The sequence below is a fragment of the Lissotriton vulgaris genome, chromosome 1_1 (assembly GCF_964263255.1).
Source record: "Lissotriton vulgaris chromosome 1_1, aLisVul1.2, whole genome shotgun sequence".
Taxonomy (NCBI): Eukaryota; Metazoa; Chordata; class Amphibia; order Caudata; family Salamandridae; genus Lissotriton; species Lissotriton vulgaris.
Window position 1 is genome coordinate 1,306,707,625 of NC_141685.1, and position 23,911 is coordinate 1,306,731,535.

The following is a 23,911-nucleotide window of genomic DNA, read 5'->3' on the forward strand; positions in this document are numbered from 1 at the left end:
GAAGGACCCCATCTCTGCATCAAGGATGACAACCCGCAAGGGATGTCAGACCGCTGTGTGTCGAAGATTTAGCATGCAGGACCCAGTCTTAGCTTGGGAGGAATTCTCCTCAAATTTGTCAGGGGGAAGGGAGGGTCTTTTATACAAAAGTGGTCACTGCAGAGCTTTTTCTAGAATCAATATGTTTTTAAAACAATAATGGATGTTTTGAAAACAATCACCAATGCTTTTCTAAACAAGTGCCATCATGCACAGCTGGCAGTTGGCCAAATATGAAAAATGTGGTGACCCTTATACAGAATAAATCTGCCTGGGGACATGTTTATGTACGTCAGGTACAGGGAATTTGATAGAGGACTAAGAGCCTGGTGTCGAAGAGACAGAAGCAAGCTATTAGGTAAAAGGTCACCTGTTTGAATCGTTATTATAGTGTGGATTGGACAAAATGTATGTAAAATGGGGTGCATTTGATGGGACCATTCAAAAAGACATGACATCTACTCGTCATCAAGAGGTCAACAAGGTCCGCTAGGTAATGATTAAGCTAACGCTATTAAAAGGCATAATATCATTAATAAAAAAATATACTGAAAAGCACTTTAAATGCCTGAAAAATGTCCATAAAAGAAAAAAAGTCATTTTTACATAAAAGAGCGTTCAAAATGTCCTCTAAGCTTGTATATATTGTGATTATTGCATAGAGCACCTTGAAAGCCTTGAAGCTCACTTAGAGCCAAGAAGAAAAATAATACAAAGTCACACAACCTTCAAATTGGTAAATGTTTAAAAATTGGCAAACAGTTACCAGCACAGGAGAGGACACATTTTGTATGAATCCTGCGCTGAAGACTCAACATCGCTGAACATCGTATCCGCAGTTGGCATCCCGTCAAGAACTTCCAGTATCATGTCGCGTGAGCAAAGATGTTCATCCCTGGTCCCCACGGCAGCCGCCGTGGCAGAATTAGATGCCTGCACACCTGATACCGATGCCTGAACCGCTGGAGCAGAGCCAATATCCCTTCCAATAGGAGAGAAGGCATCCCTTGGAGGCTCTGGAAATGCAGTCATCAACATGGGAATACATTGGGTACAACTGCACGTGTGGGCCTGCAAAGGCACCAGTAGCGCTTCTATGTCCGGTGACACAGGTCTAAAATGCAGCCAAATCTGCAGAAGAGGCAATGGAACAAAGGCAGGACACAGTCTAGTCAGACCGGTCTGAAACACAGGAACCAATGCTCACTCAGCTCTCAAAGCCGATACGTAGTCAGGTAGAACACCATGTGCTCACAACAACATTGTTTCAGCAGTGTTCTTTCCGTTTCATGAGAGATCGCTAAGTCCATTGCCAAGCAAGAGTATTAAAATCACGATGCCCACTACCGAAAGCAGGACCAAAAGGAAGCCCTCCAAAAACGATTCCAAGTACGGAGTATATGGAAGGGTGGAATTACTCCGAAGATGGTCTGCAATGTTGTTAGGATACCTGATCCAAGTCGCTTAAATAAGTGTATGATCCCACTCGTATCAGGCATGTTAAAGATACGATGAACCATTTCTCCGAAATGGATCAGGAAGTTCGTACTGACCAGGGCCTGTATCTCTGCTCAAGACCTTGCAACTTGGAGATCAAAAGTCTCTCGGGCTGAAGTCAAGGCCATATTTTGTTGAAACAAAATAGCTTTCAGTTTGCTCAGCGAATCAAACTGTATATTGGAAACATTCAATGAAGGCCACAGTGGTGCCTCCCTAACTGTGCGAGCCGGGGGAAACAATACTTGCTTACAGCAAACAACCCTGAAGTTTAATGTGACTAGATATGCGATGCCTGGCACCATTCCACAACAGCCTTGATCATTCAGCACTAAATAACTTCCATTCGAAAGTAATAAAAAAAACAGATGAATTACAGCAGCTGGGGAGCCTTTCAAGTAGCAAGATAAGTTTGCTTTTGACGCATTACATGTTCCATGAAGCAACACTTCTTTGCACACTAAAGACCCACTTAAAGCCTTCTCGCAGTCAATGCCACTTAAGAAGACTTCAATGTCCTTATTTCTCCACCTATATCTATACAGTAACTCCCACGTTTCCTGTATGTACCCTTCACCTAACGCTTCATACCAGCCTGCTTGGATGGATCAAAGGCAGTATTTAAACTGAAATGTCATGATTGGCAGTCTGATATAGCCATGAATTAACCATTCTGTAGACGGTGACTCTGCTACTTTGAAAGGTAACTTCTCTAATTTTTCAATGAGCAGCATGGTGTATGTTGCATCTCTGCCTGCCACAGTAAACTGTTTGTCGGTCAGATTGTAAACCAAGAACAAACTTGTGCTGGAATGTATCCCCATGGCACATGGCCTGAACGCAATGATTGCAGCGTCCAGCTTAAAAGCATAATGGAGCGCAATTGCCAATGTTGGAGAATATACAAATCTTGTTCCATTATGTCAATTGCCGAGGACACAATGTTGCCCAGTAAATAAATTAGTGAACAAAGTGTGGTCAAACTGTTGCCTAACACAGCCAGGGCCTTTTCAAGGTTAATCCTATCAATTTAAAGTAATCTCTCAGCAGCATCCTGTTGGGAGACTTTCCACAGTTCATTGTAGATGGCATATAAGAAGCGTTTCTTACACGTTTTTTTGGGCCCTTGCAAGAAATCCCTAACATCCATGATGTCAGCTAGAAGGGACAGGTGCTGTTTCACCGGTTGTAGCGTTGAGGTTTTTAGCCATTCTAGGCACAACTTCCCAATACTATAAGAAGTCACTACCCCTGGGTCGTCGGTATGTACATAGCGTGGGTCAGGCCAAGGGATACTAAACCCTCTGGTGTTACCCTTGAATCTTGCTTGACACCTATTTGTGTAGATAGGCCAAACCAACCATCCATTCCAATTGGGAGCTGAAGAATTGTATGTACCATTCTGTATCATTGCACTTAGCATTACCTCACTTATCAGTGTGTCATTTGATATACCTTCAATAGGTATTGGTAAGGGGATGTGTGGTGTTTTCAGGTCCTTCATTTTTGCAAACCTGTAGCAGGTAGTTTTTTGCACTGTTCTGTTTAGGAATATTATCTGTAACAGTATGAGGCAAGCTCTAAATAAAGCCTCTGTTCCCTGACCTGCCAATCTTTTGTCCCCCAGATGGATTTTGTATCTATTGTGTCCGTCCAATAGTCGAAACCTTGTATAAACAGTTGGGAGATGAAAGGTGCTGAATATATGAGCTCGGTATTGGTCAGCATAATTTTCTTCGCAGTTGCATTAATCTGTACTAACTTATAGTAGTATGACATTGGGTCTTATGTATTAAACCCTGAAAAGTATGCACATTTCTGTGTGAATGTGGCAGAACTACCTTTTGGTGGTGTCGGGCAATGTTCTCATTGATGTTGTGTTACCAGTGCATAGGACGCTTGCTCTATGCAAAAGTGATTAACATAATGCTGGTAACAGTACAAGCTGTAGAAGTCTGGTGTGTCTTCATACAATTCCCTGTAAGAAAATACAGCAAATTGTTCTAAATCTGAGAGCATAATATTTACAGTCTCAGTGTCCCAATCATCAGAGAGTGTACTCAGGGTAATGAAATCATTCATTGAAATTTTAAAACATGTGTAGAATTTCCAAATGTTCTGTAGGACCAAATACATCATATGAAACTCTATCCCAAACTGTACTATCCCGTACTGGAACTGCTGAAATGTGGACTAGGGACAAGTCTCTTTGTTCACGTTGTGATGAGTTATGTGGTTTGAAGACCAAGTTCACAGGTTGTATTGCAGAGTGTTGTGGGAGGTAATATCCAATCAGTAGTAGGAAAAAGACAGTTGATATGCAAATCCAAATTAATAGGAACAGAATCCCTAATGCAAACCAAAGATGCAACCAAGGGGACACAAAGTAAGTTTTTTTCAACCAGAGATAAAAGTGTCAAAAAACGTCTTTCTTAAAAATGGGTGGCGATTGCTCAGGTTCACTTGGATCTGAAGAAAAGTCATTGAAGCTGATGAAGTAGCCAGACACAGTTCGATCTATCTTTGGGAGCTCAGCAGTGTTTGTGAAAATGGGAGTTGATTCTTGTGAAGGCACATTGATGAAAAGTTCATTGTTGGGCCGAATTGAAATTTGCACTTCAGTTGTATTTTGGTGTTGTTCAGTTTCAACTGGTGTAATTCGTACTCATGGCTACTCTGGCATCTTGCACAGAGGAGTCTTGAAACGTTATTAGTCTTTCCATCTAAACTTCCTATATAGTAGCAAGAGAGGATCTGCGGCTACTCAGGACTCCACATGGCCTGCCTTTGAGAATCGGCCACATAGTGTGGTTTGATCAGATCAATGGAGACAAATCTTTTTTCTTTATGGCAGGCAAGAGGCGGAAGAAGTATTGTTCTTAATCCTTGAAACACCTGGACAGGTACAGGTGTTCTGTAGGATGGCTCAAACTCATTCTTGTCCACAATCTTTTCTCTGACCAGGTCTCCAACCTACGAAACCCAGACAGGTCTTGCGATAACGGTTTTCACTTCCCCAGTGGTGGTGCGTTTTACTTGTACATTGCTTTGTAATGCCAGAATTCATTGAGTTGCGGTAAAACAGCCAAACGATCATTCAAATGTTTTACATCCCCCATTGTGCTGGCATCATCTAGGTCAGGTACCCACATTTTTTTTTTAGAAATCTTTTTATTAATTGTGCTCAAGGTCTTATACAATTCATAGCAGTGATCAGGAGACATACAGAAAATCAGCAGTACAATTACTTGAAAGGACACACCAAAAGTGAAATGGGCAATTAATACATTCCTCCTTATCTCACCCCTGCGCGCTCGGCCCAGTATCTGCGCTAGGGGCCCCACACTTTTTTCCATTTCTTCACACATCCTCTCGACTTATATATAGTCGCCTACGCCCTCTGGCACCAGTCCAAGTCTCTCATGCACTGATCCCACTGAGGGGGCGCCCGCGCCCCCCAGCTACTGGCTATGTTCAGTTTTGCCATAATCATTAGCAATAGCCACCTAGGCTCCACCGGTACCAGCGACCCCACTACAGTTGCCATCGTTTGGGCTACTTTCGTCCAATAGGGCACTATGCACGGACAGCTCCACAGTATATGAAAAAAGGTCCCCTCCTCCTGACAACCCCCCGCACACAAGGAGTCAGGCACCTCCCCCAGGAGAACAAGTGGGTACGCGGATAGTAAACCTGATGCAAGATTTTCAATTGCACCAGGCAGAACCTGATTCTAATCGCTATTTCGCAGGGGCTTTGCAGGGCATCCTGCCAATCCTCATCCTCAAGGCGACCAATGTCACCCTCCCATTGTTCCCGCAGTGTTGTCATGGGGTCCAGCATATTATTGATGAGCTTGAGGTAGATGGTAGATATGGGTTTCTCAGGGATTGGGTCTAGAAGGAGTCTGTCCTCTAGGGGAGAGTATTCTGGGAGAGAGGAGTCCGCGTGTGTGTGTGTCCATAGGGCATGTGTGAGGCGCAGGTACTGGTAGTGTTGAGAGTCGCACAGTTGATATTCTTTCTGGAGATAGGCAAAGGATCTGGGAGCGCACCCCTTCCACATGTCGCCCAGGTAGTCAATCCCAATGAGCCTCCAGCCCTTGAAGACAGTTAGTCTAGAGACCTCGGCAAGCGGGTCCCCGAAGCAGAGTGGAGTCCTGCCTGTTAGAGTGCCCGCCCAACCCAGGAATTTGTTAGCGTCCCTCCAGCACTGCAGGACTACTCCCGTATGCAACGGAAGATCTCTGCATCGCCTACGCTCGTATAAGAGAGTCTCACAGCAGCCCCCCGGCATCACATGCCTATCGACCCTGTAGGCAGGCTCCTACCACGAGGCGTAGACCAAGTCATTAACCACCTGCAACTGGGAGGACCAGTAGTACAATTGGACATCTGGGAGGGACATCCTTCCGTCGTACACCCCTTCCGTTAGCTTGCGAATCGCTATTCTCGGGTTCCCCCCCTCCCAGAGCAGCGTCCGCAGTGATGAGGCGATGCACTTAAACACCCCTGCCGGGATCAGATAGGTCGAATTCTACAGGGTATAAAGCAGGCGTGGCAGTGCCAGCATCTTGAAAAGCATGGCACACCCCATCAGGGATAAAGGCAAGGTTCGCCAATGGGTAACATCCGATGCCAGACGCACCTAGTGTGGCTCCAAATTCTTGCTAAAGAACTCCGCCCTGTCCCTGGTAACATACACCCCTAAGTATTTAAATCCCTAGGTGACTATTGAAGCAGGGCATCGGGATGGGATCCTCGGGAAAAGGCCGGAGAGGGGGTAGATCAATGATTTGGCCCAATGAATTGTATACCCGGAGTAGCTGACAAAAAAGTTTAAAAAGATGGAGCGCCTGTGCCATCGAGTTATATGGGCGAGCTATATAGAGGACAATATCGTCGGCGTATAATGATATATGCTCCTCCCACTCATCCGTGAGGGGCAGGCCCCAAAACGACCTGTCCTTCCGGATCCAGTGGGCCAACGGCTCCAGGGCCAGAGCAAAAAGAAGCGGGGACAGCGGACATCCCTGCCTGGTGCCTCTGCGCAGGGGAAATGCAGAGACATCGCTCCGTTCACACGCACTCTAGTCACTGGCTGTTCATATAAGAGGCGCACCCAACTGCAAAACACCGGACCGAAGCCAAGGCGCTGCAGAACCTTAACAGATACAGCCATTCAATGCTGTCAAAGGCCATTGAGGCGTCCAGCGCCATCAATGCCATTGGGGTATCATTTATCCCCTCTGTCATATATAGGACCCCATACAACCGACGCAGATTCAGTCTGGTGCTCCTGTGCGGCAAAAACGAAATGAAATGAAATGAAAATGAGATTTATAAAGCGCTACAGTTGCCCTGAGGCGTCCAGGCGCTGAAAAACAGATGGGGCCCTCTTGAGGTTACTTTGCTATGCGTTAAACAGCAAGGTTTTTAGCTGTTTACGGAAAGTGGTCAGGTTGGGGTTGTTCCTTAGCTGCAAAGGGAGTGAGTTCCAGAGTTTGGAAACGTTATACGAGAAGGAGCGACCTCCTGCTCTGACTCTGCGAGTTCTGGGGATCTCGGCCAGGAATGCTGTAGAAGAGCGGAGGGATTTATTCGGCCTGTAGGGAGAGATCAGGGGTCGATTAATGTCTGGGCCCGTTTCCCAGAAAGTCTGGTGGGCAATGCAGAGCGATTTGAATCTTACTCTGTCCCTAATAGGTAACCAGTGCAAGGTCCTCAAGCTGGTTCTCACTGAGGTCCTCCTGGGGATGCCCAGCAATGCTCTAGCAGCACAGTTTTGGGTGCGTTGAAGTTTCTGTAGGGTGTAGTCCGGGGCTCCCAGGTATAGGGCGTTATTAAAATCCAAGCGGGATTGGATAAGGCCCTGTATAATTATCTGTTTGGCCTCGAAGCAGAGGAGGGGAAGGACTTTCTTAATCACTCTGAGGAGGCCAAAACAGGTAGCTGAGATCTTAGTGGCCTGTGTGTTAAAGCTCAGAGACTTGTCGAGCCAGACCCCTAAGCTTTTGATGTTGTCTCTGGGGGGTGGAGCCGCTCCCATGCTTGGTGGCCAACTCGCCTCTATGGAGACGGGGGAGGCTGTGCCCAGGATCATCAGCTCAGTTTTGTCGTCATTCAACTTTAGGCAGGAGCTCATCATCCACTTCTTTACATCCTCCAGACAAGCCGCTAGGTCTGGTGGCGCCTGGAGGCCGCTCTTCTCTGCCAGGGAGACCACCAGCTGGGTGTCGTCCGCATAGGAGATGATCTTTACACCATGCGGACGGACAACCTCAGCCAGTGGCCTCATGTAAGCGTTGAAGAGCGTAGGGCTTAAGGAAGAGCCCTGGGGAACTCCACATCCCAAGGGACGAATGGATGAGCGTGATGTGCCATCGAAGACCTGAAAGGTTCTGTTGGACAAAAAAGAATTGAACCATGTCAGGGCATCTCCGGTCACTCCTAAGTTGGCAAGACGGGTTAGCAAGATTTTGTGATGCACCGTATCAAATGCGGCACTTAGATCGAGGAGGATCACCAGACTTAACCACGTGCACCAGATCTGGCAGTACCGCAAGTAGTCTTGTCGCCAAGGCTTTGGCCAAAACTTTGGCCTCTACATTAAGGAGTGATATAGGCCGATAAGACGAGCATTGGTCAGGCGGCTTCCCGGCTTTATGGATGACCACAATGGTGGCTTCCCGCTGGTCCGGCGGGAGTCGTCCCACCCTCTGCGCTTCGAGGAACATCTCCCTCATGGGGTCTATTACAACATTGGCTTGCTTCTTGTAGATTTCGACCGGCAGCCCATTAGGCCCCTGAGCTTTCCCGACCTGAAGGGAGCCAAGGGCATTGCCTAGTTCCAGCCTCGTGAGTTCAGCCTCCAGTCAGGGTCGGCAAGGCAAAATCCCGCAGAAACTCCTCACAGTCCGATTCCGACCTGACACATACAGGCGTGTAGACCCCTTCGTAATATGATGCAAAGGCCTCTGCTATGGCAACGCTAGTAGTTGCCAAGCCCCCGGACTTATCCTTCACCGCAGCCACCCAGGACCTCTCCCTGTCCCACCGTTCCAGCCTGTCGCCCCATTAATCCCAACAGCAACAAAACTAGGGAACGTAAGTCTGCAGCCACAAAAGAAGTCATACTGATAGATCGGAGTACACACCCCCTGGAGGGATCCTAAACAACAATCCCCTACCCCCCTCCCCAACTCTCCCCCCTTCCATCAAACTGGTGCAGGAGTCTCTAAATGTTCACCATAGGGCACAGTTCTAGCCTGAGACTTCCCAGAAATATGATAGTCCAACATCTTGCAACCTCAAGCCCTCCGAATACCGAGGGGCCAGGCCCCCAGGGCAGGCGGCCCCCTTACCTCCCTTGTCCAGGTCACTATGTCAGCACAGCTCATGCAGTCCCTTGAGCTAAGACTTCTCGATCTGTGGGGAAGCTTGAGATGGAGTGCTGCTGGTCTGGCTCTCCTGCCCTGTGCGATGTTGAGTCGGCTGTCACGATCCACCTCGGCGGCCCACGGTCCGCCATCCAATCCCTCACTTCCTCCGGTGAAACAATGAAATACGCCTTTTCCCCATCCAAGACCTTCAGACGTGCAGGATACAGCATCATATATTTGACTCCTTGACTCTTTTAACACTGTCAAATGACCTGCGCTGGCGCTGTACCTTTATTGTGAAATCTGGGAAGAAACAAATTGTGGCGTTATCTATCTGTAGGTCACCGGATACCCTTGACGCTTGCAGTATAGCATTGCGATCCTGGTAATTCAGAATCCGCGCGATTATCGTACGCGGGGGTGCCCCTGGCTTGGGCCTCCCTCCTAATGCGCGGTGAGCGCGTTCCACTGAAAAGAAATTGGAGAGGAGCTTCGGCTTCAGATGCTGGAGTATGAGGTCCTCCACGAACCAGTCCGCGGACAGGCCCTCCATTCCCTCCGGGACCCCCACTATACGAATGTTATTGCGCCTTGCCCGACCCTCCTGATCCTCGAGAAGGGCAGAAATATCAGCTTGGTTTTTCGTAAGCGCCGCAACTTGTTCCTCAAGCCTCTTTATTTTGGATTGCAGGCTGCCAATACCGATCTCCGCCTCCGCGACCTTGTCAGACATCTTGCTGAAGTCCGCATGTAGTAGGTTGACTTCCTCTGTAACGGAATCCAGCTTGGGTTCCATGGTGGCGCTCATATCCGTTAGGGTACCGCGCATCTCATGTATGGCCAACATTATGTCCCTGAGCGAAGGGTCAGACCTGTCCCCGGCTGCCTCATCCTGCTGTCGTCCGCGTTGCAGTCGTCCTTCCTGCCCATACTGACCGTGTATTTGTCTATGTGATTGGACTGGCTCTGGGTTAATGGCCGGTTGCGGCCCATGGTGTTGGCGTCCACTATGACCCTCTCCGCTGTTCGCTGGGCCCCACTCCTCGACCGGTCCGCAGCCTGCTCCACGGCGATGACTGGCGTCTGGTGTCACTCCTTTGGCTCACACCACACGTGGGAGTTGTCAAACTGAGCGGGGTCAGCTGCACCCCAGGTGGGGTCTCTCACTGGTCTACACGAGGATCCCAGGGGGGGGGCCCGGGTCAGGCACACAAGCCCTCTACAGTCGACGAGACAGCCTGCGATGATCTTGGACTCAGCACTCAAAAGCGGCTGGAGGCTGGCTCGGTGGCCCCCTGCCGAGGTGGGCGCCAGCTTCCAGAATGCCAAACCGCACTAGTCCTCCCCCAGCGCGATGCAGCCTGCCGCTCCCAGCCGCACTATTGTCTCGTACCTGCACTGGGGGGGCGCACTCTCTCACTGTTTGCAGACGATGGTGGGGCCTTACACCCGCCTCCCGCTAGCACCCGGCCCTGGTCTGTGTTGGTCCCACCAGAGCTAGGGTGACCAGGTGTCCCGGATTGGCCCGGACGGTCCCGGTTTATAGCCAGCTGTCCTGGCAGATCCCAGGAAATTTAGCTCCCGTCCCGGTTTTCATAAGGTCGACGGCCGGAGGTGATTCTCTATGTTTTACAAAGCAGGGATAGCCAGCAGTTGTTTCAAGAAAGCAATTTAATCAACAGGCAAGCTACCGGGTCCTGAAACTGCATTCAATATATGTTTTGACTGCCTGCTCTGCAATTCTCAGCTGAGGATCGCTTTCGTTCTGTGCACTCGCTTGAAGTAAAATTGTAGTCCTTCTTCTAATCTTGTGGAATGTCCCGGCTCTTGGCTTTAAAATTAGGGTCACCCTAACCAGAGCCCCAGCTCCTCAGGTCCGGCCTGGCTCCGCCTGCCTGCTCCGGGCACCCAGATAGACACCAGGGCAATGGCTCACTGCCCCTCAGTCCTCCGACGTGCCACCTTGGTGTGCCCCAGTATGTGCAAGGCCTCCACTCCTCCAGTGGCCAACGCGGGGCCTGCCGCAGCACAACAGCTTTCAGCGCGGCTGGCCCTCCTCTGCCTGGCACCAACTCCCGCTGTGCAGATTCTCACCTCTCTGGGTCGGGGACGGCCGCCTGTTCCCGCCCGACCGCCACCGCCAAACACAGATCACCGCGGTAGCTGAGCCGCTACCCGCTCCAGGCAGTGGGGGGCAAAACCAAGCAGAACTCTGCTCTCCGCTGCCAGCGGCCGTGCCACAAATTCTCCCTCACTGCACCAGTATTCAGCCTCAGAGCGCGGCCGCGGAGGGCACTATTTCAAGTCCGCAAGGCACCCGGGCTGCGATCCTGCACTTCAACCTCGGGACGACGACAGCAGATCAGCGCCAATACCGGAGGTCGTCCGCTGCTTCCCTCCAGCTATACAAGGCGGTAGGTACCACCAAGTCCGTCGGATGTGGGGTGTTAGAACAGGATTTGCCGCACTGTGCCCCTAGTGTGCGGCCATCTTCTTTAGCTGCCAGGCCACGCCCCCAGGTACCCACATTCTTGTCCCAAACAGGATTTCATAGGGGATACGTCCTCCCAAGGATTTTCTTGGCATATTATTCAGTGCCCTCTGGACCCCAAATAGGCGATTTACCCATCTACCGCAAGCACCTAATACCATTGCTGTTAAGGATTGCTTTAGGTCCCAGTTTTTCCTCTCCACCACCGAATTTCCCTCGGGATGGTAGGGGGAGCAGTACCGCAAGGCCACGCCCGTACCTTCCATGGCTTCCTTGTAAGCCCGAGAGCTAAACGCAGGGCCACGGTCGGAATATAATGTGCCAATTGTGTAAGTCTCGATGTAGACTCGCAAATCTTTTATAACACTTCGAGTGTCAGCCGAGCACGGAGATCAAACCCTTAGAAATATAGAGCATGAATCTACTGCCACCAAGATGTACTTGTAAGCCCCGTCTGAAGTTAAGGGGCTGCAGTGATCCATATAGACACATGCGAGAGGTCTGTCTGAAATGAGTAATGGTATTTGTGGTGGCTGTACTACGGTGGAACCTTTCATCTGCTGACAGATGTCGCACTTTAAGACATAAACCTTTGTTTGTTTAGACAAACTTGGCCACCAGAATCGCTGCTTAAGTAATGAAACTAGCGGTGACTCCAGCGTGTGCACAGCCCAGACCCTTGTGTGCAGCTAATATTAAACCTAATCTGCGATCCATGTTTGGTATAACTCTATCCCACACGCCTGGAATTTGAGCATATGGTGTGTTTTGCACATCTAATTTAAATGAATATTTGAGTGGAAAGCCCTTTAGAACGGCATAGCTGTTCTTTGTGGCGTTGACCACTATCAGCATGTGTCTGTCTATCCTTGTGCTAGAACGACTTATTGCAGCAATGGCATCAGTTCGCACTGTCACCTTGATGGCTTCATTAGCCAGTGAATTCCCTTTACGTGTATGCCAACACGCTGGTGACTCAATGCGTAAATAACATGAGATTGTGGCAGGCATGCTTTCAGCTTTGCTACTTGTTCCCATAATCTTTAATCGTGCAACCCATGGAATCTCTAAACTCATTCTGGCCCCAGTAATAGAGACACTCATTGTAACACTGCACACAGTAGAATGAATCGCACACTATCAGTGTGGGTAATTCCCGATCCGTGTACTATAGTGCTAATATCAGGGCTTTCATCTCTGCCAACTGCACTGTACAATCTACTAGAGATTGTATAGTTGTATTGCTGGGATGGAACTTACTGTCCCACATACATCCCTTCACTATAGCTCATGCAGCGCTATTCTGCTGTTTACATCCTATCGCAGGCTGAGCAGATCCATCAGTATAAATGATGTATTCATTTTCTCTAGAGGCAAGATTTAATTCAGGAGAGGGTATTTTTGTTTGTACTGCAGGAATGCTTGTGTTTTTAATGTGGGATCGTATCAATAATCTACATCTGTTGCAGTGAGAGAATTAGCCCATTGTATCTATTGCGGAAGTTGCGCTTTTGCATTTGGAGTGATTGCTTTGGTAAAGTTGGTACTTGGGTTACAATGATAATACGTTTCCCCTGTGCTAGTGCTCTTTCGCATCAGTATTTTTTCTGTTGCCGCAAACCGCATTTCAGCATTTGTGTATAAATGTTATTTGGCAATTAGGACTGTCTTACCTTCATTGAAAGTGAGATAAATATATCCTGATAAACCAGGGATGACCCGGATCACCATGTTTGTGATATTCACACATGTGTAAATGTTTTTTGATGCCAACATGTCAGCCTGAACTGAACAGAGAGTAAAAATCAGATCTGATTAAGTTGTAGAAAGGTTTTACTTTTTCTGCGTAATCTAGAATGTATGTTCTGCCAACATTTAAAAATCCTAAAATAGAATGTAAACCCTTTAGATTCTTTGGAGGTTGGAGCAGCACACCCTTTTCCAAAAAGTTTGCTGCCAGGTTCTTGCCTTCACTTGATAGCTCATATGCCAAAAACAGGACATTGAGACAGAAAAGTTTAGATTTCTTGAACTCAAATTTGTAGGCCAAGTTGGTGAAACCTACAAATGTTGTTCACACTGCTCAAATGTTCAAGTAATTCATCATCCATTATGTAGATGTCCTTTACATCGGACACAGCCTCATCATCACAAATCTGTAATATTTCTGACACTCTTGCCGAGAATAGCCCCGGGCTGTTCTTATACACTTGAGGCAAACAGCAAAAATGTTGCTGAGTTCAGAAAATGCTGTCAAATATTTGCTTTCTGGAGCTCTATTTTGGCAGAAGAATCTATTCCAGATGTCCAATTTAGTTTTGTATTTTTTTCCACACAATATTATTCATTAATGTGGCACTGTGTGCTTTCTGAACTGCAAATGTTTGTGTGCATGTGTGTAAATGTTCTGTAATCTAAAACTAGATGATGTGAGTTGTCAGGTTTCATTGCTGGAAACAAAGGATTATTCATCAGGTAGGCGCCAGTCTCAATTACACCCTGGTATTCAAGTTGGTCTAGAATGTCTCTGACCTGTTTTTTTGCATCGTTTTTATAGGGTACTGTCTCTGTGGATTTGGAGTAGAATATAATGGGATTTCGTGGTGGGTAGACTCCACGCCCCACCCAACATGGTTGCGGTATAATGCCGGAGCTAGCGCTAGCACTAGCGCCTACTCCTGTGCGTATGAATGTTTTAAAGATTCTGGAACAAGGTCAGGCAATCCATCACAAACTCAGACGGCCAATCTTTTTCTGCTAGCAGTAGGTCATATACATATGTTAAATTCTCCCAAAAGAGACCCTTAACCTTTCTTGAAATGTCCCCTCTATTTGGAGAGTAATCTCATACATTCTAAGTGGGAGACTAACTCTCATATCAGGTGTTTCCACCGTGATGTGTTCCTTTACTACTGCTGTTACTAGAAAATCCTTCTGGTTCTGGAGAGCTAATGTTACTTCTGCCATGCTGTCTAGCATCGTTCGAGCCCATTCCCCGTTCAGAAGCGGAGTACTCAGTAACCAGGGCATGTCGAATTTTTAAGCCAGTTACCTTCTTTATGAACTGCGGTTTTGCTTTAGGTTGCTCTTCCTGTTTGATAATGTAATCTGAAGTACGATCTTTTTCACTTTTTGTCTTTGGTCGATCTTGTTTTTGTTCTGATTGCCCATGCCTCTCCAAGTTTTTTTATGAACTCTGAAAGGAACATCTATCAGTGTCCTGATACCGATCAGGTTTAATAATGTTATCACGATTCCTAAGGTTGTACCTCTTTTCAGAGGACTCCCATTGGGGAGACCCACCCCTTGTTTGTGAATTCTTTTCTGAATTTTTATTTTTAGATATTTTTTCCCATTTCCTTTTAGAAGAAGTGGGTGCTTGCTCAGAGTTGTCCTTCCTTGTCGGGAGTGCCTGCTATTTGTGGCTTCCCGGCTTTGGTTCCCAAATTATCTCTACCTAAGGCAGCATAGGTTTCTTCAATAATTTTTGGTAATTCTCGTTCCCTTTTTCTAGGTGCTGTCTCCCTTAGGCGACTGTGTATTGCCACTGCTGCTTCCTCTCCCTTTATATTGCTCAGCAGGATTGCAGAGACTTGGGCAAAATGACCTACCAGTTTCATTTCCAAGTCCAGGGCAGGTCTTGCCCCGTACTCATTCTGTATTTATTTCAATACTTCTGGAACGACTGCTAAGGAAGCGGTACTGTGTACCCTGATGTAAACGGCAGCAAAGATTGTTCCCCAAGTAGTACAATCCTCAATCGAGGGAACCATCCCCATTGGCAAGCAAATAGTTAGCATTCTATGTTTTTCCTGCTGACCCATATGGGGAAATACTGCATCCAGCTGTGCTATTTTTTTTATTGAACGGACTTTATCCACTGGTAGTGTATCTATCTCGGAATGTGGAGTGTACGTCGCTAAGACCGGCAAGGTCGCTCCTTATATGCCGAGCAGACCGAGTCTCACGACAGATGTGTGTGGTAGGGCGCCTTCAACCCAGTTTTTATGCTGCTGCTACATTAACCACATCGCTGCTGTGGTTATTTTTCCCCTGTGCTGGAAATTGCCATTTTGCTGGTGTCATGACGAGCTCAGCTCGTCATCAGCACAGCTCAACTGTGCCTCAAGGCGAGCTGAGCTCGTCATGAGCATGGAAGGGGTTAACGGAACTTCAATGTCTTTGTATGGAAAGTATTCATCTGTTGGTTCAACAACAATGTATGTGTGGAACAATTTAGTAACTGGATCTGCAGGTGTGAACTAAACCCATGAATAGAATACCTCTCATCCGAACACCTTGTGTGCCTCAATCACGAAGGTAACACAGCCTCCTGTTGCAGGTACGCCGTGTTCTAACAATTTCATAGTTCCTTTATGTGTGCAATTTTCTGTGATAAGAGCATTTGCTAATTCATATTCCCGAGCTACTCGCAGGGTCAGTCATTTTTAGAAGAGGAGTTAAGAGGTAGGGTTTTGCATTATGTGGGGAACTGTTTATCCTTACAATCTTGCTAGACCTACAGCCAATACACATAGTATTTCTGAGGATTACCTCCCCACTTCAGATGTCTCTGAAAAGGTGTTAGTAGAGTTTTCTGAGAAAGCACAGCTGAACTTATCAGATTTTTACTGTTAATATAAGAACCAAACCCATGTTGGCAGGGCCATTTGGTGTAGTTCCTAGGAATCCCCCAGGACCTGCACGTTTTGGATGACCTAATCAGAGGGTTTGGTGTCCCAGCCCACTTCCGGGCACCCCCACAGGATATATCAGCCATTAGACCGGCTAGCTCTACAGTGCCACTACCATCCCCCTGTATTCTACAGTGGTGTAGGTAGTCTCTGGCACCCACTGAGTATGACAACCCTGATTCCTCAGGGATCGTGGAAAACAGTGCAGTACCTTTCGCTCAGACACTTGTGTTTGCTTTCTCTCAGAAAACACACAGGATGGCGATTAGGACGTTTTAATAAGAATGGATTGGTCCAGGGATAGCCTTGTGTAAAACATCTGTGCTGCAACAACCAGGTGACAGAAGCTTACAAAAGAAATTGCTAGTACCAATAGGTCGCTGCTTCCCCATCCCAAATCCACCCCATCACTGCTTATTTGAATGCACTTCTGTTGTGTAGTTCCTAGGAATCCCCCAAGACCAGCAAGCTCTACAGTGCCACTACCACCCCTCTGTATTCTACAGTGGTGTAGGTAGTCTCTGGCAACCACTGAGCAGGACAACCCTGATTCCTCAAGGGTCGTGGAAAACAGTGCAGTACGTTTCGCTCAGACACTCTTGCCTCCTTTCTCTCAGAAAACCCACAGGATGGCAATTAGGGTGTTTCAATAAGAATTTATTGGTCCAGCGACAGCCTTGTGTAAAACATATGTGCTGCGACAATCAGGAGACAGAAGCATACAAAAGAGATTGCTAGTACCAATATTGTGAATAGTAGATACATTTCTACCATAGTGCTAATAAGATGAACAGAAGCAGTTCAGATAAAAACAGAAGCACTTGCATATTCCTAAAAGCGAGTGCCCTAAGTCATTTGCCTGAGTGCACCTAGCCTAACCTGGATGTGTAGGTGTCCTAAGTCATTTGCCTGAGTGCACCTAGCCTAACCTGGATGTGTAGGTGTATATGCGTATAGCTATGTATATCTGTAGCCAAGAAGCCCCTAGGGAAGAACCAGCCCCCTCACCTGATGGTTTAGAATGAAGGACCCCCGTCTCTGCATTGAGGATGACAACCTGCAAGGGATGTCAGACTGCTGTGTGTCGAAGATTCGGCATGCAGGACCCCGTCTCAGCTTGGAAGGAATTCTCCTCTTATTTGTAAGGGGGAGTGAGGGTCTATTACACTAAATTGGTCACTCCAGGTTTTTTTTTCTAGAATCAATATGTTTTTTAAACAATCATGGATGTTTTGAAAACATTCACTAATGCTTTTCTAAACAGGTGCTATCATGCACAGCTGGCTGTTGGCCTAAGATGAAAAAAAGTGGTGACCCTTATACAGAATAAATCTGCCGTGCCTGAGGATATGTTTATGTACGTCAGGTACAGGGATTCTGATAGAAGACTAAGAGCCTGGTGTCGAAGAGACAGGAGAAAGCTATAAGGTAAATGGTCATCTGTTTAGAATCATTATTGTCGTATGGATGGGACAAAATGTATGAAAAATTGGGTATACAGGATGGGACTATCCTAACAGACATAGCACTTCAACCGCCGTCTCAGGTTCTTAATTGCAAGAGAAAGCAAATGTAAGAGGCGTCTGGCTCGAGGGCATCTAATCCACCGAAGGATTTTCAACCTTAGCTAGATTTAAAGGCCTAAACATCCCATAGGGCATGGTGGTGTGCCACTGCTAACCAAGTCTATCTTACACGCCACAAGCCTCAACCCTTCAATTCATCACACTCCAAAGCGAGCAGGTTAGTGCTGTCCCAACGCAGCAGATGGGACAAAGCTCGATCAGCTGTTTTTGGGCCGCCGCTATTGCCCCATAGGAATCTACTGTGGTGCTCACAGCTGAACGGTGATAAACACAGCACATTCTCAGTGCGGCATCAACTTTCTTCACCTCCTCCCACACCATTGTCCCCCGCCTCTCCCCCATCTTGTTCTATTTTACTTTTGTTTCCTTTATTGGGGTCCTTGCAGGTGCAATTTACTGCCAGGCTGCTAATTTCTTAGAGAAACCTGTTGACGTCAGAATATACACACACAGGGCACAATTCCAAAAAAAAGAAGTGGGGTAACTAACCTAGTTAATCAGTATGCAAGTGACATCACAGCTTGTGACATCATCGCTTGTGATATCACGGCACGTGGCATCATAAGAAGTTACCTCAGATCTTAAGCCCTCATATATATTTTTAGCAGGTCTTTCATGATTACATTGGAGCACATTTCGAGTATACATGCAAACCCTCCTAATTTAGGCAGAAGATTCACACTTTTTTCAGCTACACATAAAACAATGTTGCCTTTTGATAGCGTAAACTTCCTCTACCTATAGTGCTTTACAGGAAAAAACAGTGATATTTAAATTATTACAAAGCCTCCTCAGGGGAAGTAAGCACTGTATAAATGCTATTTATTTTGTGTAAATACTGGGAAAGACCAACATAGCTGACATTCTTAAAGGGCATGCATAGCTCCTAAACAGAGCCTGAACAAAGTGAAAAGCTGCCTCTTTTAAGTATGTATGAAGTGCTAACAGTTTCCCCTCTGCTTCATTTGCTTCTAGGTGTGAGGCTCCTGGCTGCTGCCAGCCAAGAGACTCACAAAAGGATACCTAATGACCACTCAGATTCCGCCTTTGTTAGCGGCCCAGCAGGAGTCTGAACTAAGAAAGCCCCCTCCGCCATAACGTTGTTGTGGAACGAAAGCAGACAACAACGTGCAGGCCCTGCTGAATGTGTCCCGGTGTTTGCAAATTACAACCGGACGATTTCTGCATATTTTTCAGTGGGGCCAACTTCTTGACAGGGTGGCGGCGTCCACCCTGTGAAAATAGTGGGTGGAAGCCACATATACCCCCGACTTGTGCCCTGTGTACACAGAATGACTGTAAACTACTCTCCGTTTTGCAGATCTCCCGAGTGACTCGCTATGAGGTATTTCACTTTAGCTCGCTCGGAGTCCTTGTTCACACTTCAAGACTCACCAGTCTCTCTGAAGCCTGGGCTTTTGTTTCTCCTTTCCATGACAAACTGCATGGTCATCTTTCTTGTTTCAAACCACCATGCATAACCGCTCTCCCTTCAAAATCACCCCCCACTACAGTATTCATTTCACCCACACGCGGGCATGAACATTTTGAAACAAAGCACTACTTTCTAGTGGCAAACAGTTTTTAAGCACCAAAAACTGTAGGACAACCAACACTGAGCTTTTTGTGGCAGACTGTATTGCAGTGCTGAACTTCACTTGATAATGTAAGAGAAAAAAAACAAAGTAATACAGTGTCACGCTCAGTGGAGATAAACAGATCAACAGCACAAAATGAACACAATTACAAAACTCTGAGCGTTCTTGAAACAAAGTACTACGGGGTCCTTGATTTTATGATCACAAACATCCATGCAACAGTGGCGTTTCTGGTGAAGAACACATACACCGCGGAACTAAGAACTCTCAGGCTTCTCACCCAGGCCTCAGAAACTGATTCGTTCGGTGTTTTTAGGTTTCGCCAAGCTATCACGTAAGCGATGCTTTGCGAGATATTTAGTGGGGCTTTTGAAAGTGCTCCCAAAGTCTGCAGGCGGATCGGGTACAGTGCAGGTGCGCCGGGCACGCGCACCATTTGTCAGTCTGCAGCCTTTGGGATCACTTTAGCGGCCGCTTTGATGTTCTCAGTGAACCGCGCGGCCACTGAGAACATCAAAGCTGCTGCGAAAGTGATCACATTTTATGAGGTTCTCCTCCTCAGGCACAACATGCTTTGGCGCCTTCTTTACCCATTCCCTCTCTCCCGTTGTCGTGCCTTCTCTCCCCCCGCCCTCCCTCCTGTTGTCCGTGCCTCCTCGCCCTCGCATGTCCATCCCCCCTATTGCAAATACTTGTTTTTAATACCAGGGGCCACCCCTTATGTTTCACCGCTTCCAATGCTCAGAAGTAGCAGCACGCGTAAAATATTTATCCCCCCAGACCGCATGCTGCACTTAATCTTTAACACTGAGCCCGCTTTTACATTCAGAACACGGGCGCACACATTTAACAATGCCACCTGTGGATCGCAGCCCGTCAGCCCCCCCCCCTCCTCCCCCCCCAGGGCGCTGCGCTTAATGTTTCAGTACGACTCGTGCTTTTGCTTTCACAACACGGGCTCACAGCCCCTCATCCCCGTACCTCCCTCGGGCGTTGCGCATAATGGCTCAGTACGGCGTCCGGTATTGCTTTCACAACATAGGTGCACAAATTTAACAATTGCACCTTTGGCTCACAGCCCGTCAAGTAACCCCCCGGGCTCCTCCCCTAATGTTTCAGCACAACACCCACTTTTACTTTCACTACAAGGGCGCACACATTTAACAATGACGCCCGTGGCTCACAGCTCTTCATTCCCGTCCTGTACTTAGAAGTTTTGAAAATACTCCATGATGTGCACAAAGTTTAGATTAAAGAAACTGGCAGAGGATGTTGTACGTTTTAAGAAGTGAAACTTGCCACATAATGTGATATAAAATATGGTCCTTTAATTCACCAAAGTCATTCTTTTATTTGTTCTTTTAAGAGTCAAATCTATTATATAAGACTTGAGTTTGTTCACCCCGTCTGGAAACTAAAACTCTAACATTTCATGTCTTTTATTACTAGAATGAAAATAGAATGCAACCCTGGCGAATGCTTGACAACTCGCTGCCTCATTCAGAACGCAAAAACTTTTTCACTAATGCGTGCACCATGAGCAACTATGTTCCAGTAATAAAGCAGTATTACGTTTTACGTAGAGTGCTTGATAGTAGCTCGGCAATGGTTACCAGACAGTGTTAGTACAGGGGACCTTTTCCGATACTTAGCTATATTAGGTCCTATACTGTTCGAAAGGCAGGCATGATCAATGCACACTCATTGTGCGTCTCCATCCCTCCATAGTTTTTATTCAAACACCAATGCCTCCGAAAGTATGAAATAATTAGCAAAGAGAGTGCGGGGAAAACAGAGCGCCTGTGTGACAGAGAGAATTATTAGTCAGGGCCATTACAATTATGCGATTCTGTGCCCGCAGCGTTTTTCTCATAATTATGGATTCACTGCATTTACCACATAATCCACTGCCTGCTGCATAACCTGCAGATTTTAACTACAAAAAAATGTGTTATAGCTCAACGGATGAAAAGTTACTAACACGCATTTCTAATGCAATAGGTTTTGCATTTGCAGGAGTTTAAGCTATTGGCATTGCAAATGACAATGCCTTTTATTTGTGTGTCTTGAAAACCTGCAAGCTGTGCGTAACCACACACTTTGTACTTGCTTGATTTGTTTCCTGGGACTTGAATGATTGTTTATACCATTTTAAAATCAGGACTACACACCCCACAATACGGAGATAAAACCTGGACTGGATGAACTACTTAAGCACAGACCTGGGAAACTTTAGAGCTCCGTGAACTGTCTCATGACTTACTTTAACTACATAGTAACGGTTCCCAGGGCCATGCATAAAGAACGTATCCAGTCCAAGTTTTAACTTTCAATCTAGAACGTGTAGTCCTGTTTATCCCATTATAAAACTAGGACTACAAGTGTGAGAAGACTAAGCAAAATCTTGGAATAGATGACCTTCTCACATGAACCTGGGGGACTTGAAAGCTCTGGAAATGCAGCCTATAGGCATATCACTACCCCAATCCATTGCAGACAAGCAAACAAGTGATCTGTCATTTAGCCTCTTAAGCGCTGCTGACGGCCAACGGTCGTCACGAGCGCTACCTCCCCAGTGCTGCGCACGACCATTGGACGTCCATTCAGCACTAGTTCCAATGGACAGCGCAGCACTGGGGAGGGATATTTGCGAAGCAGCTAAGGTGTTAATTAAAACAACAACATACATTTTCTCTCTTTACAGAGAAGTGAGGAACCAGATCCATTTATGAGTATCTCATCCAGTCCACCCTGTTGCTTTGCTTTCTGGGTCTTGTAGTACTATTATAATCTCAAGACTTCAAGTCTCAGAATACTTATCAAAAACCTGGACCGGGTGAGTTTCTCACACATGACCCTGGGGAACTTGAGAGATCTGGCACTGCCATATTTTTCATTAAAACTTTATTAAATTTGGGGATGGAAAAGTCTTAATGCAGTTTCTTTCTGGTTTGCATACACATGCCTAGCCTCCAAGTGGTCCTATGGCATGTCTGATGCTTTCAGCCAGTCCCTGCCTTTTCACAACAGCACTTGGCATGATAGGATATTTTAGCCAATGTTTACAATTTCAAAAGTTAAACTGTAAATCCCAGATTGCAATATACGGATACATTAAAAAGACAGAACTGTTAAAAGGGACACCAAGGATGAGTGTCATTTAGCAGCTGTGGGCTATGTCGCAGCTCTAAATTCACTGAACTTTGGCAATGTAACCATTGCTTTGAGTGATTCTTTATAAACCCACATTTATGACTAATTTAGTGACAAACATCCCTACTATATCGTACTTTATTTATGATAGTCCAGCGGGGTCGCCTTTTTAGATCTCGCCTACATGTAGTTTAGTAGTCGGTTATCGAAGACATGTTGTCGACAATATACATAATTCCAGTTCACAAATCCACTCCCCACCATTAAATTCCACCACACAAAATTCCACAAATAATTCCACTCCACACCAAATACATCTACTCCACTCCAAACCAAAATATATGGATAAAAGACATTGTTATTTACAAAACCAATAGCTCTTACACAAATGCGAGACCTATTGGCATTGCTTGTTTCTTTTGTTCTCTTTTCATTCCTCTTCAAGCCTACCTCTTGTGTCTAGTAGTACAGCTAGCTTCCAAGAGCTTTCATTTTTATAAAAAGTTTGGGATACGTTTTTTCACTCTTGTATTTAGTTAAAGTTGTCTTCGTGTAGACGGTGTAATTGATTTGTGCCCTCGTTTTGATGGGTTACATGTTTATATAGAAACATACACAGAAATATAATTAATAAAGATTGAGAAAACGTCAAACTAAGCCGCCAAATTAAACAGGGAAATTCTGAGCCAATGCCAGAGTAATTTCTTAATTTGCATGAGCATTCACTGGAGGAATTCTTTATTTCATGAAAAAAGGTGGACATAAAATTGTCAAAGAAATACAGAAGTAATTGAGTTGTCCTCTGTCTGACTTCGAGTCATGCAGACGACTTTAAGAAGACAAATGTTCTCGTTTCATACATGACGACAAGAACGTTCTAGTTCTTAACCAAGACATTATAAAATTAGGAAGGCGTAGCAACAAAACTACAAATCCCGGAATGCAATATCTTGGCAAGTCGCTTGTTTTTACCTGGCGCATCGACAGTTTTGAAGGAGATTTCGTGGGCTGCAGACCCCTCCATACTTCTCCTGGCAGAGTTGCCGGGCAGCACAAACCTCCGGTATAAGATCGGCAACCGCACAGCCGCTCCTGACAGGACCCGAGCCATCATGTGATCTCAGACAGGACCAAGCTGGGGGCAAAGTGCATCCAGGGATGGTTCTCACAAAACAAGTGTTCCCCAGGTGTGTGTGTTTTAAAGGCACAGGCACCTCGGAATGACCCAGCTGCGTGCCAGATACTGACTGGCCATCAGAGCCCGCCTACCGGGCCTGATTTGGGAGCAGACAGCACGTTTCCGTTTCGTCAGGATGTGCGGCTGGACGCGAGGTGGTATGCAGTGGTTCAACCTTCACTGGGAAGCCTTGCTATGGGTGACCAGCTGTCCGTACATTACACATTTCAGCCCGATGACCGTTATTGTTTGGATAACGCGGACAGCATTTGTCCGGAATTTCGATTCAGTTACT

The 23,911-nt window shown here is 46.5% G+C and overlaps 1 protein-coding gene across 1 annotated transcript in view; it reads right to left on the reverse strand.

Annotated features, from left to right (window-relative positions):
* LOC147749048 (cysteine sulfinic acid decarboxylase-like) overlaps positions 1–23,667 on the reverse strand; it is a 289,794-nt gene extending 266,127 nt beyond the window's left edge. The window contains exon 1 of the mRNA XM_086965583.1: positions 23,412–23,667. Coding sequence (XP_086821709.1) covers positions 23,412–23,553 — 142 coding nt within the window. The 5' untranslated portion in view covers positions 23,554–23,667. The remainder of the gene's footprint in view (positions 1–23,411) is intronic.
* Between the last annotated feature and the right edge of the window lie 244 nt (positions 23,668–23,911).